Below are 16696 nucleotides of genomic sequence, written 5' to 3' on the forward strand. Positions count from 1 at the left end.
CGCAGCCTGACATAAACGAATACGGAAAACGTGAGGAATAACTAGCTGCATCTTGATGGAGAAACGGCAGGTATAACCGGGTGAGAGGACATTAAAAGGCCTTTGTTCCGCGATTAGTTCAGACACTTCCCAAGAATATGTCAAATTTTAAATCTTATTCGAAGATACCTCAGTTAAATTTTATTTTTAGTTAGTCTACGCACGACCCCTCAAGCATTATTTTGCTTTAAAACCAATCGTGTTATGGGCGTGTATGTAAAACATTGTTTTGTTTCTTCGATGGATCTTTTCACTGAAATATAGTATCGTCACGACTGACCCATGGAAAAAAATCATTACATTTGATTCCTTACATTATTGACTTCGAGAATAAAATTTTTGGATTTAAAGCAGCTTGATCTCTTTAAATACTTGGGCTGATTATTTCAGTGCAACCTAAATTCTTTGGAATAAAGAGTTTCAATCTACATTTGGCTAACCTCAAATCACGGCTATCTGGTGATCATTTGTTCCTGACCTCAACCTGTTTCCGAGGCGTTACTTGATTTAAAAGCAATGGAGCTGTGACCCATAGAAGGTTGTACCACAAGCCCACTTACCGGCGCGACAACTGATTTTCTAATTTTTTTTCTAATACACTTTAAATCGTTAATTTACGAGTGCAATTGTGGCATTGATTTCTACTCGTTAAATTCAGTCGTTTTTACTCATGCCAAGCTAGAGGCTCGATTTTATTGCGCGCGCTAGGAGATCACGTTTCCCTGGTAATGACACGCTTTGTGGTCACGCGCTAATTGAGTAAAGTACTTTTCACACATTCCTTTGCGCACCTCGAGTGTGTACATTTATTCAACATGTCAGTTACTCTGTCATCGTTGTTGATTTCACCGAACGAGAAAAACAGTCTTACTTAGTTAATATCTAGCAAAGATAAATTGGATCATACTATTTTTGGTAAAGACTTGACTACGCGCCAGATATGAATTTGGAGACCTTTAGCAAGGTTAGTTCACTTTTGCTGGGAGGCGTTCGCGGTGCTCTGTTGCTTTCGAGCATCATGATCTTTCGAGTTTTTTCACGATTGCTCGACCCAGACAAGACTTGGTACTCCTTAAACGATCGTTTGTGTTCCAAATCGCCGCGAAAGTTTGGTGAAAATAATTTGTTTGCAATATTTCCCGATGAAGTCCGCCGCGTAAATATCGCAGATCTTCATGATGGAAATGGCGGGCCAGTTCCAAAACAGTGGTTCAATAAGCTCGATGGAAGGAATGGCTCCGAGCACGTTTATGTTGCGAGTGCATTTGCTGTGCTTGCCGGTAACATTGGCCTTAAAAACCCTAGTGAAGCGGATTTTCTACGATCGGATGCTTTTGTATCCCTAAAGAGCGCCATAAACAGGCTTGGTTTGCTGGTGACCGACCCACAAGTAGCAATGAATCCACTCTTCGATACAAAGAGTCAAACAATCGACGAGAGATCCGTCCAGAGCTCCCAAGAATCGCCGGAAGAATCGCTGGCCGGAGAAATGAAAGAAGCGAGAAGCCCGCCAAAATGCTCTACACCAAGAAGAGAAAGCCCGCCAAAATTTTTTGAAAGTCCGTGCAGTGACACGTCGTTGTCCTTTGATCGTTCTACGTCTTCGGAGTCGTCCATAACTCAGATTTCGCTGAATGCTAGCTATGCTCCAGCTTATAAGAAAAGAAAACTCAGACAAAAGGTCGAAACTGTCATGAGGAACGTACAGGCGTCATGTTTGGAGCAAGGAGAGCAACTGGGCGACGTGATTGCTCGCAGCTGCTTGTTTAAGCGTAAAATAAACATTGATGGGAAAGAAATCATTTCGCACGCTTTCAGTGAAGTTTCGAGGGAACTGGGGGTTAAAAAGGCCTTCGATGAACTCGTACCTGAAGAGTTGTGGAATGAACGAGTACACATGATGTCTGTACCAGATTGGTTGTTGCTACTTTGTAAGCTGGAATCAAAAATATCAGATGATGCCTGGCAGATGATCTTGAATCGAACTAAACTTGGAAAAAGTGGGGTGAGTTGTGCACTGGATGAGTTTCACTTGTTGATTTTAATATATATGATGTGTTAATGACTGATCAAATTTGGAAAAGACCCTACTCCCTGGCTGTCAAGGGAGGGGGGGGGGGGGGGGGGGAGTCATCTTATGTGATCTGGGGTGGGTACTTCCTTTCAGTAGTTTTGCCCCGGAATTGTTGGAAAGATAACGTTGAACTGTGTGGAGCTCTTAAAGTAAATTTTTGGGAAATTCCATTGTAAATGTGAGCAGTAGCCTCACTATTGAATTATTTCCATATTTTTCCACAAATAAGAGGAGCCCCCTGGAAGAAGCATTTGGAACTTGCCCTGACAACTGTTTCTATGGCTAAGTTACTGCGCCTTTCAATAACATACGAACTCTGAACTTCAACCCAGTTAACGATTTGCGTGTTTTTACTGCCGTCAACCAATTACGGCGACAAGCAACTGCCCAGGTGGAAATCTTATTAAGATCTTGTAAGATCTTACAAGATCTTGTAAGAATCTTATAAGAATGAAAATAACACTAAGATCTTAATAAGATCTTGTTAAGATGTCATATCTTAATAAGATCTTACAACACTTCTTAATAAAATCTTAATACAAACTATACAATCTTCAGCATTTTAAGATCTTATAAGATCTTACAAGATCTTACTAAATTCTTGTAAGATACTTGTAAGAATCTTAATAAAATCCTCAACCTAACAATCAATAAGGTCTTAAACAGCTTTTAACAAGATCTTATCCATTTCTTAATATTTTCTTATTAAGATTTTATCAAAATTTGTGACAAGATGTTATTAGCAATCTTGTTAAGATCTTAAGAATTAACTTACAAGAATCTTGTTAAGATCTTACTATAAATTAAAAACAAGATCTTAAACATATTTTGATAAGATCTTACCTATTTCCTTATGTTTTCTTAATAAGATCTTAATCGAAATTTGTACCAAGATCTTACAACCATTCTGATTAAGATCTTACCATCTTACAATAATCTTTGTAAGATCTTAGCATAAATAAAGAACAAGATCTTTTAAAATCAGTTCTTATGAAGATCTTGTAAAACAAAAACAAACACTTCTTCTTTGGTTCAATTTTTTATTAAGATCTCATAATATCTGACAAGAATCTTGACAGGATCTAAGAACAAACATGCCAGCAAGACTCTCACACTGACTGTGATAATCTCTTTACTTTCTTTGAAATTTAGTTGTTTGTTGACATCTTGTACATCTTAATACTGTTTTCTTCAGTGTTCTAAGTTGATATACGCTATGTAGACATGTGTGTTTCTAAACAAAGGCTTAAAAGATATGACTGCTAAGACTTACAGTTTGCAGTTTACAGATTGTATTTGCATAAAAAAAAACTAAATGCACAGTCCTACACTGAAACTCATTTGTGAAAACATTATTACCTACAAACCTGCATTAATGAATCTCAACTCCATTTAATGCCAGAAAGAACAAAAATGCTTTAAATCATAATTTCTACGATTTTCATGCACAATGCTAGCTTTTAAAATGAGCAAGAAAACGTGGAAAAACATGGAATCACAGCAACACCGGCAGCCATCTTGGATTTCATTCAGACTGGGAAGACTGGGCACCATTTTGGTCAGCAGATATGCCACTGCAGGCTCGGAGAAAAGACCGTTTCATGTTAGATTTTAGGCGGGATTCAAGTATACAGCACACATGTCCTCTGGATTTTGCCTCTGTTAAGCTAAAAAAAATGATGGCTTCAAGCAGCAAACTGTGGACAACCACTTTTTAGAAAGAGGTAAGTTTCGTTCCCAATTATTTTGTGAAAGACTGCTTGAAAATGTGTGATCGTCCACGCGAATTACAGACATTTACATATGCATGCTGCTTCTTGAAGATTGTTGAGGTGGTCATTCCCTATTTAGTTTTTATGTGAAACCTTTGCAAACGTTTTTACGGAGTAATTTGTAGCCAGGTTGGTATCATGACAGAGTTGGTATAAGCTGAAGACTTGAGTGATCGATCTTGATTTGGCTTGAAGATCAGTTTATGATCTTCGTGGAGTGTATGACTCATTTTACTCACATCAGAAACGAACAAGATTGTTATGGGTGAGAAGCTCACTGCAACATTGTCTAAATTAAAGTTAATGGCAGCTTAGTGGTCACTGTGATCACTTAGAAGTACTGATTTAAAGTGCACAATTCTGTTTTACTGTAGATTTTCGACTCCTATCTCCATTTTGTTGTCAAGGTTGAGACTCAAGACTGCAACTTCAGAGTCAAGTCAACAAATCCTGCTCAATAAAGTCACTTATAATTATGACCGCTGGAATCTATTTTAACTGATTTAATTTTGTTGTGAATTGTGACTTCTGCTAATTCTACTCAGGAACAATAATACCAAATAAAATTTTGTAACTTACATAATGGCAGTATTTGATCAGTACTTGATATCATAGTTGAAAACAGCAAGCAATAAAGGGAACACCAACTAACAATCCTTTTGATCAATGCAATCATTATTTCTTATAAAGTAGGCTTTTATGAACTTGTCAAACCTGCATTAGGAATAGTAATATTTAGCACATTGTAAATGGTTCAGCCTATACTCTGAAGTTTGTAAGCATAAAAGAAATGTAAATGGGCAATTGGCCTAGCATAAAAGAAATGTAAATGGGCAATTGGCCTAGAGAAATCCTCACAAAATAAATCCTCACACAATGATGATGTAATCCTGCTCTTCAGTGGGTTGTGGCTTAATCCAGCTACATTCCATCCCCAACATTTGTAAAACAAATAATTGTTTTTAGTTGCTTCACTGAGTATCTCTTGTATGTTGGTGCCATTCTTTTGGCTGAAAAGTTGAAAGGCTCTGCTCGCAAACAGTATAAACTCTCAATAGTTGTTGAAACGCTGCTCCCCTTTCCTCTTGGTCAATGTTGTTTGGGCAAACTGGCGTGCAGGTCATCATTGCTTCCATTGCACTTTACTTAGGAGGAGGAGGGAGGGAGACACTTCTAGCAAACAGTGTTTCAACATTTTGATGCCAATAGAAGGGTGCTGTCAGCATTTGCTCAGTGGCAACAGTACATGATGATTTGACCAATGGAGGCATACACTAAACCTTAGTTAATAAATAATTATTGTTCTAATTGGTAGCTTTTTTAGCAAGGAAATTAGCAAAAAAATTAGGAAAATAGCATAGAAAATTATATCTTGTTCTTTTTTTTTTTAATTATTTTTCTTTTTTTCTCCACAGGGGCCATACAGGATAATTTCAAGCTTTCATGTTTTCTTGCTTTTAACATGCAACTGAAAGGAATTATTGGGGTTTTTTGTTTTATGCTTATTTTTTAACACTAAAGAACATTATTGTACCAGTGGAAACCAAGCTCTTATTCATATGTACAAGTGTTTTTAAGGTTGCTTCTTTCTTGGGAAAATAATACTGGCAAATAATAATTCTCTGGATTGTTTAGAAAGGTTTTAAAGCTGCCAGATTAATTAAGTCAAATAGATTATTATTAGTGCTGCATTAATTAATGCAAATAGAAGAAAAAGTTACATGTAGAACTTTATCCTAGTCTAGAGAACATTTGTAGGTAAAGGTTTGTTTCTGTCACTCATGTGGATTACAATAATAATTATAGTGCTGTTGATCTTGTGAGCATGCATCACAAGAACTTGAATATATGCCTTGTAAAAAAGCTGTATATGGCATTGTAGTCAATGAAAGTTTCCATCATGTTAACTTGTGAAGATTGTTGTGATAAATTTATTTCACAATAGCCAAGATTTAGCAATAAAAAGGTTATCACACATGATTTTTCTCGTTGGTTATGGTTTAACAATGGCCCATCCTTTGAATCTAAGTGCTATGAGCATATCAACCTCAAGTCAGTTTCTAGGTATGTATAGATTTTGTATTGTAAACAAGCTGTGATCAAACTCTCAAGAACACATGATTCTAGTTTAATTTTGAATGAACCAGTGTAGGTCATTGCCAGAAATATCAGGGCAAGCCAAAAGAAAATTTAAGTATACACTCCAGGTTTCTCCCTATTTGCAGCTTGCTTGGAAAACAAAATCAAATCTTGGCCCTTCAATTTATCCTGGTTATGGATCTCCCAAGACTTTCTACAATTTTAATTGGTGAGATCCTGACATTTTCTTACATGTAGAAAAACATTTGAAGAGATCTTGTCGAAATCTTGTAAGATATTGGAAAGAATCTTATGATCTTGGTAAGAATCTTATAAAGTCTTGTAAGAATCTTATGAAATCTTGTAAGATCTTGGTAAGAATCTTGTAAGATCTTGGTAAGAATCTTATGAAATCTTATAAGATCTTGGCAAGAATCTCATGACATCTTATAAGATCTTAGTAAGAATCTTATGAAATCTTGTAAGATCTTGGTAAGAATCTTATAAAATCTTGTAAGATCTAAGTAAGAATGTTTTAAGATCTTGTTAGAATCTTATAAGATCTTACAAGATCTTGTAAGAATCTTGTAAGATCTTGTAAGAATCTTGTGACAAGATCTTGTAAGATTCTTGTAAGATTCTTAAATAAGATTCTTAATAAGAATCTTGATAAGAAACTTAATAAGATCTTACTAAGATCTTAATAAGATTTCCACCTGGGTGACCAGAAAAATACAGAAAACGACAAAGTGGATTGAATTCCGCCAATCACAGCGCACGAACATGACCTTTTGACCCTGTTGAGCCAAACGTTTTGTTTTCTAAGAGGTCCGCTGCAGTGATTGACGGCAGTGAAAAGCATAACGGTTGATTGAATTTTGAACTTCAGAGTCCGCATGTTATTGAAAGGCGCAGTTAAATCACTCCTTGAGAACAATGGTACCTTTTGAAAAAAATTAGTTCCCAATGAAATGCACTGTAGTGCTACATAGTGATTATTATTCACTTTAAAAAGGGTAGGGCTTAAAAACCTTTAAGATTAATTGATTTATTTTATTGAAACTGCACCAACATGGTCAATAAAAATATTTAATAATAATTTTTCTTTTAGAACTCATCAGATACTCCAATCTTGCTTTCAAAAAGTAGCATGAAGGCACTGCGGTCAATGGTATTTGGTAAGGTGTGTGGTTTACTGAGCCTTACAGAACTAGAAGATCCTGACATCCCGGGCTATCAAGTTTCTCTTGGTTGTGTTGTTACCTGGATCATCAGGGAGATGAGACTACATGGCCAGGGAAAGAAAGATGTACAGCTCAACCTCAAACTTGATGGCAGACCATTTTTTGGTAAGAGCTAATTCACCCAGATTTCTAGATTTCTTTTAAAATTCCAAAATGGTAATTCTGACAAACTGGCTTCAAATTCCCTGGTTGTGCTGTGTAGAGGTAAACCAGATCTATGTAAGGATAAGATGAGGCAGAGATTTTATTTTAAATTTTTTTAATATACCAAGTACAGATAACAATAACTGGTGACTACTCCAAGAGAACCTTTGTCTGAAACAAGAGAATTAGGTTCCAAATACAGACAAAAAAAAGATGAACACTGATTGTGGATGGTGAAGTCCTAATACAATAACTGGTGAACACACCCTTCAGGAAATGGATCTCAACAGCTATTAATATCAGTTGAGGTTGACCTATTTGTTGGCATACATGTAGCCATGAGAATAAGTATGATTTATAGTGGTAATTCGACTGAGTGGAGTGCAGTTTGGTCAGAAATCATACGTGTGATTTCAAAATCGAACGAGCGCGCAGCGCGAGTTTGATTTGAAATCACAAGAATGATTTTGGACCAAAATTCCACAACACAAAGTTCAATTAGCACTTTATATTAAACGTATTTTAATATTACAGAGTTTTATTGTCAATATTAATGTTCTATTTTTGTCGATTCATTTCTATTTTGATGGGCTAAGAAAAGGAACAAAAATGGTGCAATTTGGGAATAAATCGCACTGTTGAGAGCCAATCAGATTGCAAGGATCACCAATGATTTCAAAATGGGTGTAATAAAATCAGTAATTTATTGTGCCAGCACAAAAGTTATATCATTCTATATATTTTTTTACCTTTTGTTTGCAATTCCATTTCTCTGCATTTGTATGATTGTTGTTGTCTTATTAGTTTTTTTTAATTAACTCTTCATCATACTTCTCCATCTACTTGAATTGTCATGATTGGTAGGTCGAAATCAGGTCCTCATTGGGGTAGTCCCTATGGAAACACCTTTCTTGTCAAATCAGAGCTGCAAATCAGTTTGTCCTTTGGCTATTGCCAATTGCAAGGAAGACAGGTATGAGGCATTGTCAGTGATAGAGAAATAATTTCACACACACATACACACACATTTGTTTCAATTCATAGTTCACATTGTGAAAGGAATTGCATATTGTAAAACATTTTTGATGATGTTACTCCTTTGTAGGTGTCTTGTGACATGTACAAAAATCCTTTACTGTGAAGAACAACTCCCCTCTACCGACTGCTGGTCAACTGTTGGCCGACAATTAATAACCTGACAGTTGGTCGACAGGTTACCTACAGGCTACCCACAGCTAGGTTCTACTAAATAAGCCTTCAAGCAAACTGTGCATAAGTTATTTCGTCCAGTATGTATTGGTTTAACAGTACTATGGTATTTCCTTTGTAAGGGAGAGTCTCAAAAAGCTGATTGTGAATGTGAACAAACAAAAAGATGAGCTCAAGAAAAATGGGATTATGGTGGATGGAGTTAAACATACTGTGAAGTTTAAAGGTACTTCAATAATATTCTGATCTGTTCAAGTTAAGCCCATCAACATTCATGCAGAAGTTTCACTCAGAGATCAATAAACTGCACTCAAGTGAACCTTGGAGCTAATTTAAATTGTGAAAAAAAATTGTCAGGTTAAGTTAAAAAAAGGTAATGATTCAGAAGTATACTTCATATTTCTTGGTGGGCTTATAATGAAATAACTTGAGTTACACATGTACAAGGTTGAACTGGTAATCATAATTTTGTTGATTTATTGTGTATAATTTGTGGACTAAAAATTATTACATGTATTATTTTAAGCTTGCTCAGAATTCTGTCCCTTGTTTCTCTTATGAAGTATCTCTGCACTGAATGTGAATTGTATATGACATATTTTACATTCTTTATTGACACTATCTCTTTTTACAGTTGTACTTGACTTGAAGGCACTCTACCTTTTGCTGGTAAAAAAGGGTGAAGAGAGCTTTAAGCTTGGGGGACGTGGTATTGATGTGGAGTTTTGCTTTATATGCAAAGCACTAAGGGTATGCAGTTGATTTGATTTAAATACTGTATAGACATTAATCATCACATTTTATTCCATTGCATGTGCATGCCCTTGTTATAATGATTATAAAGATTAACAGGATTATTATTTGCAATACAATGCTCATTACATTGTATTTTTGCTTGTGGTCACTGAATTTGATCTGTTTCATTGTTTCAATAATTTATAAATGAAGTTTTCAGCTGGATTCCAGAGTTTGGTATAAAGCATGACTCCAATCATTAAACACAGGCTTTACATGCATGTCTGCAATTGCAAGGATTTATGAGAAAGATTGAGTCAATACAAATTAATTTTATAGTAATACAACTGATCACAAAAATCGGCTGATCACAAAATAAAAAGTAAGTCCTTAACTTTATAAGTGCAGGAGTAAAGGTATATTATGGTAAGCAATCACCATTGATAATTTGTTATTTTCATCAATCTTTTTTCTCTTTCTCAGGGTTGCAGTTGTGATCTTGGTCCACACACTATTTGTCTGGAACATTTCAGTAGTACCAAGGCCAATATTGGAGGGTAATGGTCTATTTTTTAACTTGCCAAATATATTGCACGTTGTCATTATTATCATCATTAAAGCTTAAAGAGTTCTTGGGTATTAACCATCCAACGTATGGAAATTATGATTCATACTGACACTGTATGCCTTTCCATGACACAAAATTTCTAAGTTTCGGTTCTTCTGATGGCAATAAACTGCAAGTAACACCCCATTACTGAAAAAAAATTGCCCTTAATACCCCTCATGTTACTAGCCTTTCTTGGGCTTGAAAAAGAAACAATAATTATTATCAGCCAGGAAAATTGTTCTGGACAGATTAATTTTGAAGCATGTGGTATTTATCTTGCAAGTTGGTGTTGTTACCTACTTGTAGATAAAATCAATTTATTGTCTTTTAGTTTCAGTGGCGTTCGCAATGATTTAGAATTTCTGCTGGAAGAAGAATTGTCATCAATTAACTTGTGTGCTCTGCATTGTGAGCTGAGAAACACGGAACAATTGCTGGCATCCTTGGGTTTATTCGCTTTCAAAGTGGGTTCTCTGGAAGAGTGCAATACCAAATTAGCAAGTTATGGCCCGGAGAATTTCAGTGACAGGATTTCAGTTAAGATGAAGCAAGGACAAGAAACTGCTGTACAAAAGCACAACATTCAAGTTTCCTCTTTTTCAGGTATACATTTTAAGGACAATAGAATGTTGTTTGGGATATTGTCATAGTCATGCAAGACTTAATAATGTTATTATTTCAGTTTATTATAAATTGGATTCCAAGGTTTAATGAATTGAAAAAAAAGGTTTGTTAAAATCAATCTTGACGTACATGTACAGCACTGATCTCTAAATTTAATTGTACTTTTGGTGTAAGCTAGCGCAGAAAGAAATCATTGCATGCCATGTTTAATCCTGCATCTTGTACCAATACTGTTTTTGAGTCATGAGTGATTATTAGACAGATATTTAAAGCAAATAAATTAGTATTCATAAACATTAATGATTAGAGCTGGCGCCTCAAAGAACATGTTTCTATTTGCATCATTCTGTACTTTGCAATTAACTGAGTAAGCATTGCCATTGCCATAGTAAATCAAGACGTGGAATTTCTCTTAAGTTCTTAATTTCTGAAATTTGCCAAAATTCTAGTAATACTAATGTTGCCTACTTTTGGTTTGTTTGTTTGTCTTTTTTTATTCAATTCTTTGTCTATTCTTCATGTTCTGTTAAAGGTGCTACTGAACGGGAGTTTCTTGCCAACATAGAATCGATTGTTAGGCACTCATTGCCTCATGAGAAGATGAGGATTTACTTTGCTGATCCAGAAGTTGCTAAAATGGCCATCTTGAATAAAGTGACTTTCTGTAGTGAGCGAATTAAGGTATGTCCCAGGCATAACAGTGCTTTTGAATTCTAGAGATTCACTTGGTGTGATTTTGTGCAAGATAAAATAATGGTGCAAGCGTTAGTGAAAATTTTCCTATTTTTTATGTCGGTATTTTATGTTTTGTATAGTACTATCAAGACATGGCTGTTTGTGACACATTCACTAGAGATTTTGGCTCCACGCAAGAGACAATTACTCTTACAGGATCAGGTGAAAGCTTCTACTGACAATTTTTACATTTTTCTGACCATGCATAATGTTCGCAATATTGTTCAAGCCTTAATGGGTGTGAAGGGTTGACCAAAGCTGCATTTAGTGTGGTACCAAACTGACCTATTCTTAGTCATTCTCTCTTAACATACTGGTACCTAAGTCAGAATAGTTTACATAATTAGGATGAGAAATCAAACATCCCTACAAGGGATCCACTATTAAAAAACAACTGTCTATAAAAGTAATTATTACTGGTAGGGATAAGCTGGAAGTCCTCATCGAGTTATGGAACATTTTGTTTGCAAGACTGTATGAAAGAGACATGAACAGCTTTAAGTTTACCGGTAGTAAAGTTGCTCTTGTGGGTTACAAGTTTTTTTACTGGTCTCTAGTTTCACAGACATCTATGTGTGGTTATTGGCTAAACTTCTTTGTTTTTTATTCTTACTTTGTTCTTTTTATAGAGGTGGGAAAGGAGGTTCAAAGGAGGTTAGAATTCTGGCAGAGTAGACTAGATGAAATTGAGGAAAGGTTTAAAGAGCTCTCGCAGAAAAGTACAAATGGATCCTTTGCTAAAGGAAAACAAAAAGGGGAAAAAAGGCAGAAGGTGACCAACACAGAGCTTTCTGGGTTATCTGATTATGCTGCAGAGGTTGTATATGAATTCTTCTTGAAGGTAATTAATGTTATGCAGTGGTCAAGTTACTTTGCTCTTGAATTATTTAAACAAGCTGGTAGATCTTATAATTTTATCATCCCCAAGTTCCTACCTATACCACCCTTATAAATACTGGATTGTTAAGGAAGAAAAGGTTGTGAAAAATATATAAATTGCCAGTTTCTTTGCTTGCCACCAATTTGCACAAACTCTCTATAAAGACTTGAAGTACAGTGTAACTGTCCTTATTAAATGACATGTCTTTATGAAGTGGGTTTCAGTTGTTATGGGAGCTGAGCCAGAGTGCTAATGTAATTTTGAAATGAAGATCCCCTTCTATTATGTATATACAAAAAAATCACTTCTATAGTTTATTCTGCTGGATAGTAGTATAGTCAAATCTCATTGTGTTATGCAATGGGTTGCCAAAGAAAAAAGGTACATCAGAACTACATGTAGTATATTATTAAAATAATAATGTGTTTTTCTCGCATACTTGGTTTTTGACTACAGGTTTACACTGGGTGGAAAGATATTTCTGAAATAATGAGAAGTCGTGTCTTCAAAGAAGATCAGCAGCACTTAATTGACATCTTTGATTTACAGGTATTGATTTGTAATTATGTAACATACTCACAGTAACATGTAAATAAAAAATAGTCATTCTGGATAATTTAAACAAGAAACATTTTAAGTTTCATCAGAGTTACCATTTTAACATTAACTGGACATGTAAAAAACTTCCGTGAGGGTCGGTTGGGTGGTCCATATCCTGGGTCCACTGACAGGGAAGTTACACAGAGCTCATGAGTCCATGTTTTGTCTATATCCAAATAAAATGTAAGTTTTTGTACTGGATTGGTGATGTATGGTACCTTAATATATTCTCTCTTTTTCTTTGAAGTGCAAAGAATGGGGATTTCTTTTAAGAGAGGTGTTTGGTTCCAACCTGGGGACTGGCGACTATGGCCATATCACCATCGAACATGCCAGCATGCTCATGCGGAATTTTCTCAGTCTGAGAGAGTATTCCAATCAAGGATTTGAAGCAGCACACTCACTCCAGAGGCAGTTATACTCGAAGGCCACTTCTCATGACAGACATGGCCATGCAACTTCAAGTAAGTAAATTTTCTGTTGTCACTCCCTTTGTTTTTTGTTTTTGAAGTAACATTATTTTTTCTGCCCTAGTTCAACAGATGCTCTTACATTTCTTTTCTGAGAAGTTCCTTTACATGAGGCTATCCTTTAAAATGGCCTTACAAAGCATGGAAAGTGGTATGTTATTATCAAATGTTAATTACATTAATTGCATGCACATGTATTCTGCCTTATTGAAATACACTCCTATTGTCTACAATGCCCACAAAAGTGGTGTTTTCCATGAAATTACATCCAACTTTAAAAGCAGAAATATTTAAAATTTCATGTTGAATTTGCATAATTTACTGGTAAACATCTTTGATTTGCCATCATAACTTTTTCCTTTGCAATATGGTATCTGATTAGTTATTTCTGTTAATTTTTTCAAATATTTTTTGTGTTTCTCAGGAAAACCATTCTACTTTAGGGGCTGTGGGTGGTCACAGAAAAAGATGGTGATTTGGTCAAAATGTGACATGGCATGGATTGTCACTATGAATGACTTATTGAGCAATATCTTTGGTGATGACTATCTTCACTATGAGTGGGATAAGGGATTGAAAAGGATGATAATATCACCAGACAGCTTTCCATGCTATGAGCATGACTATGCTCTGTGGGAGGAGACTTTGCCAAAAGAAGTGACCAGTTCCACTTGCCTTCCAGCTCAGCCTCAGAGTTGTTCTTCCAGTGATGCAACCAGTCTAGCTATGAGCCCAGGTGCCAGCTCAGCCTCCAGCTCGCTTAGTAATCCTTCTAGCAGCCCACCAACAAGTCCTGATGCCAACACAGCTACTGGTCCAGCTATCAGTCCTGTCACCTGCTCACCTAACAGCTCAGCTTCTAGCCCTGCTACCAGCTCAGTAGCTGGCACAGCTTCTAGTCCTGCAACCAACCCTACTTCCTGCCTTGTAACCAGTCAAACAGTGGCTTCTAAGGCAGAATCAGCATCTTCCTATTTTGAAGTCTTAAGAGTCTGTGCTGTAAGTAACTCCACTAGAGGTGAAATTGCCAGTTTCAACTTCCCTCCTGTAGTGCAAATTGCAAATGATAACATCCAACTTGTTTTTGGTCCTGAACGCCTTAGTAATCCCTTGAACTTAACGGTCAGGCCTTCAGAATGTGCACTTACAGAGGGTAACAGACTGATACATGGAGCAAGTGGAGAAGACAGTGATGATGAAGACCTGGACATTGCAGTAAAATTTGGACATCTTGGTGTGTTTGATTGGCGAGCAATAGATATTTGGATGAAGGCATCAAAGGCTGCATCCATTAAGCGCAGAGCACAAGAGGAAAAATCATGGCTTTGTAGCAGCAATGGTGCAGTAACACCTTCCCAGATTGAAGAAATAAGGACATTACTCTTCAATAGTGAGCCCCAACAGGAGGTCCTTCGGATCGGTGATTTGATTGTTGATGCTAATGACCTTTCGACTTTAGTTGGTGAGAGGTACCTCACTGGTTTTGTTATTGATGCTGCATGTCTGAAGTACAGTGAGGAGGCCATGTCAAAAGGCTCATGCTCGTTGTATTTACCTTCGTTTACCCAAACCTGGGCCTCGAGCAATAATCTTCGCTTTCTCAAATCTAAGTTGCAGCCTTATGTTTCAGGGAGAAATCTCAGTGGAATCTCGTGGATCCTCACGCCAATACATGTAAATGGTAATCATTGGGGTCTTCTTTGTCTGAATATGGTACAGCAGCAAATATTCTATGATGATGGGTTAAAACAGAATCATCCATCAAACATACCAGAAATTGTTGAGAATCTTTTGAAGGCTGTTTCCTGTGGTTCACAAACAGCGTGGAACATCAGCCTACCTTTACAGCGTTTCGGGATGCCAAAGCAGCCATCATCTGGTGAAGGCTCTGCAAGCTGTGGAGTTGGTGTGGTCCTAGCAACCCATGATTTCCTAAACACTCATCACTGCACAATTCCCAAATTCCACTGGAAGTTTAATGAAATGAAGACGCATCGCCTGAGACTACTTCACCAATTTACACAGTGGAAATAGTTTACTACTAAAATTGAAATTGTACTCTTTAACTGGCGAAACAAAACAATGCACAAATTAAATGTAAAATGAGCCAGCTAATTCTAAGGGTTTCCTCTCCCTCTCAAGTTTTCAGGTGGCACGCCCAAACTTTTGAGGTGATGAAAATAACCAAAATAATGTTCTTTTAATTATATATTTTTTTAAATCAAATAGTTTATAATTCTAAGTGTTTCTTCTCCCTCTCAAGTTTTCAGGTTTTTGATCAAATAGTTTATAATTCTAAGGGTTTCCTCTCCCTCTCAAGTTTTCAGGTGGCACGCCCAAACTTTTCAGGTGATGAAATCCAATAACCAAAATAATGTTCTTTTAATTATATATTTTTTTAAATCAAATAGTTTATAATTCTAAGTGTTTCTTCTCCCTCTCAAGTTTTCAGGTTTTTAATCAAATAGTTTATAATTCTAAGGGTTTCCTCTCCCTCTCAAGTTTTCAGGTGGCACGCCCAAACTTTTGAGGTGATGAAATCCAATAACCAAAATAATGTTCTTTTAATTACATATTTTTTTAATCAAATAGTTTGTAATTCTAAGGGTTTCCTCTCCCTCTCAAGTTTTCAGGTGGCACGCCCAAACTTTTGAGGTGATGAAATCCAATAACCAACATAATGTTCTTTTAATTACATATTTTTTTAATCAAATAGTTTATAATTCTAAGGGTTTCCTCTCCCTCTCAAGTTTTCAGGTGGCACGCCCAAACTTTTGAGGTGATGAAATCCAATAACCAAAATAATGTTCTTTTTAAATTAATTAAACATTTTTTTAATCAAATAGTTTATAATTCTAAGGGTTTCCTCTCCCTATGAAGGTTTTCATGTGGCGCGCCCTAACTTTTGAGGCGATGAAATCTACTTGTAACTAAGTTAACTCCATCTGATTATGAAACATGAAACATTATTTCGTAGACTTGTTTAAATAACAAGATCTGCTCTTGGTTAGTTTACTTTGTCATTGTATGAAATAGCAGGTTAGTCTTGGAGTGCCGAGAAAGCAAGAGAAAAACGGTTCTTTTAGGAGCCACAAACCTTGCCTTGCACACCTCTATGCAAAGTCCTGTAGGTTGAAATCGGGGAGTTCAGAAGAAAAAGTTGAGAGACCTCCAGACCAAGATCTTCAACCTCTGGGATGAATTCAACTCTGGTGCCCGCAGTGGAAGAAAACTATTGAAGGCGTGTTCCTACCCCAACGGCCCAGCAGATTCCTAAAACGGCTCTTCTAGGAGCCAACCCAAATCGACATTGCACTTAGTCGATTTGCTACAAACCAAAAACGGCTCTTTTAAGAGCCACCACATCTGTGAAAGTCATGACCAACTTATACATGCTTTACATTTATTTATGGGTTACAGACTGTTGTGAGTGTTTTGTTTAGAAATACACGCACTTGCTGACTGTACAATGAACTCGAAA

At 36.3% G+C, this 16696-nt stretch overlaps 1 protein-coding gene across 7 annotated transcripts; it reads left to right on the top strand.

Moving 5' to 3' along the window:
* Positions 1 to 712: 712 nt before the first annotated feature.
* LOC146482200 (uncharacterized) lies at positions 713 to 16696 on the top strand. Of its 7 annotated transcripts, XR_014864180.1 has the most exons (16): positions 713 to 2044; positions 7076 to 7313; positions 8217 to 8325; positions 8684 to 8787; positions 9196 to 9311; positions 9780 to 9853; positions 10238 to 10509; positions 11063 to 11211; positions 11346 to 11427; positions 11895 to 12106; positions 12602 to 12694; positions 12993 to 13209; positions 13280 to 13366; positions 13640 to 15485; positions 15543 to 15625; positions 15684 to 16695. XR_014864180.1 is itself a non-coding variant. In XM_085107471.1 (14 exons), the coding sequence occupies exons 1-14, from the start codon at positions 980 to 982 to the stop codon at positions 15247 to 15249; spliced, it is 4395 nt and encodes a 1464-aa protein (XP_084963597.1). In that variant the 5' UTR covers positions 713 to 979; the 3' UTR covers positions 15250 to 16696. The 7 variants fall into 7 exon arrangements, 2 of the variants coding, with proteins under 2 accessions (XP_084963597.1, XP_084963596.1); XR_014864178.1 differs by having other exon boundaries at positions 13640 to 15667; positions 15725 to 16695; XR_014864179.1 differs by having other exon boundaries at positions 13640 to 15625.

The sequence above is a fragment of the Pavona decussata genome, unplaced genomic scaffold (genome assembly GCF_977016875.1).
Source record: "Pavona decussata unplaced genomic scaffold, jaPavDecu1.1 SCAFFOLD_47, whole genome shotgun sequence".
NCBI lineage: Eukaryota > Metazoa > Cnidaria > Anthozoa > Scleractinia > Agariciidae > Pavona > Pavona decussata.

Bases quoted from the DNA above. Each gene is read 5' to 3' on its own strand.
- LOC146482200 (XM_085107470.1), top strand. From the start codon at position 980: ATGAATTTGGAGACCTTTAGCAAGGTTAGTTCACTTTTGCTGGGAGGC. The intron at 8,788-9,195 runs GTACTTCAATAA...CTCTTTTTACAG, and splicing joins ACATACTGTGAAGTTTAAAG to TTGTACTTGACTTGAAGGCA. The intron at 9,854-10,237 runs GTAATGGTCTAT...ATTGTCTTTTAG, and splicing joins ACCAAGGCCAATATTGGAGG to TTTCAGTGGCGTTCGCAATG.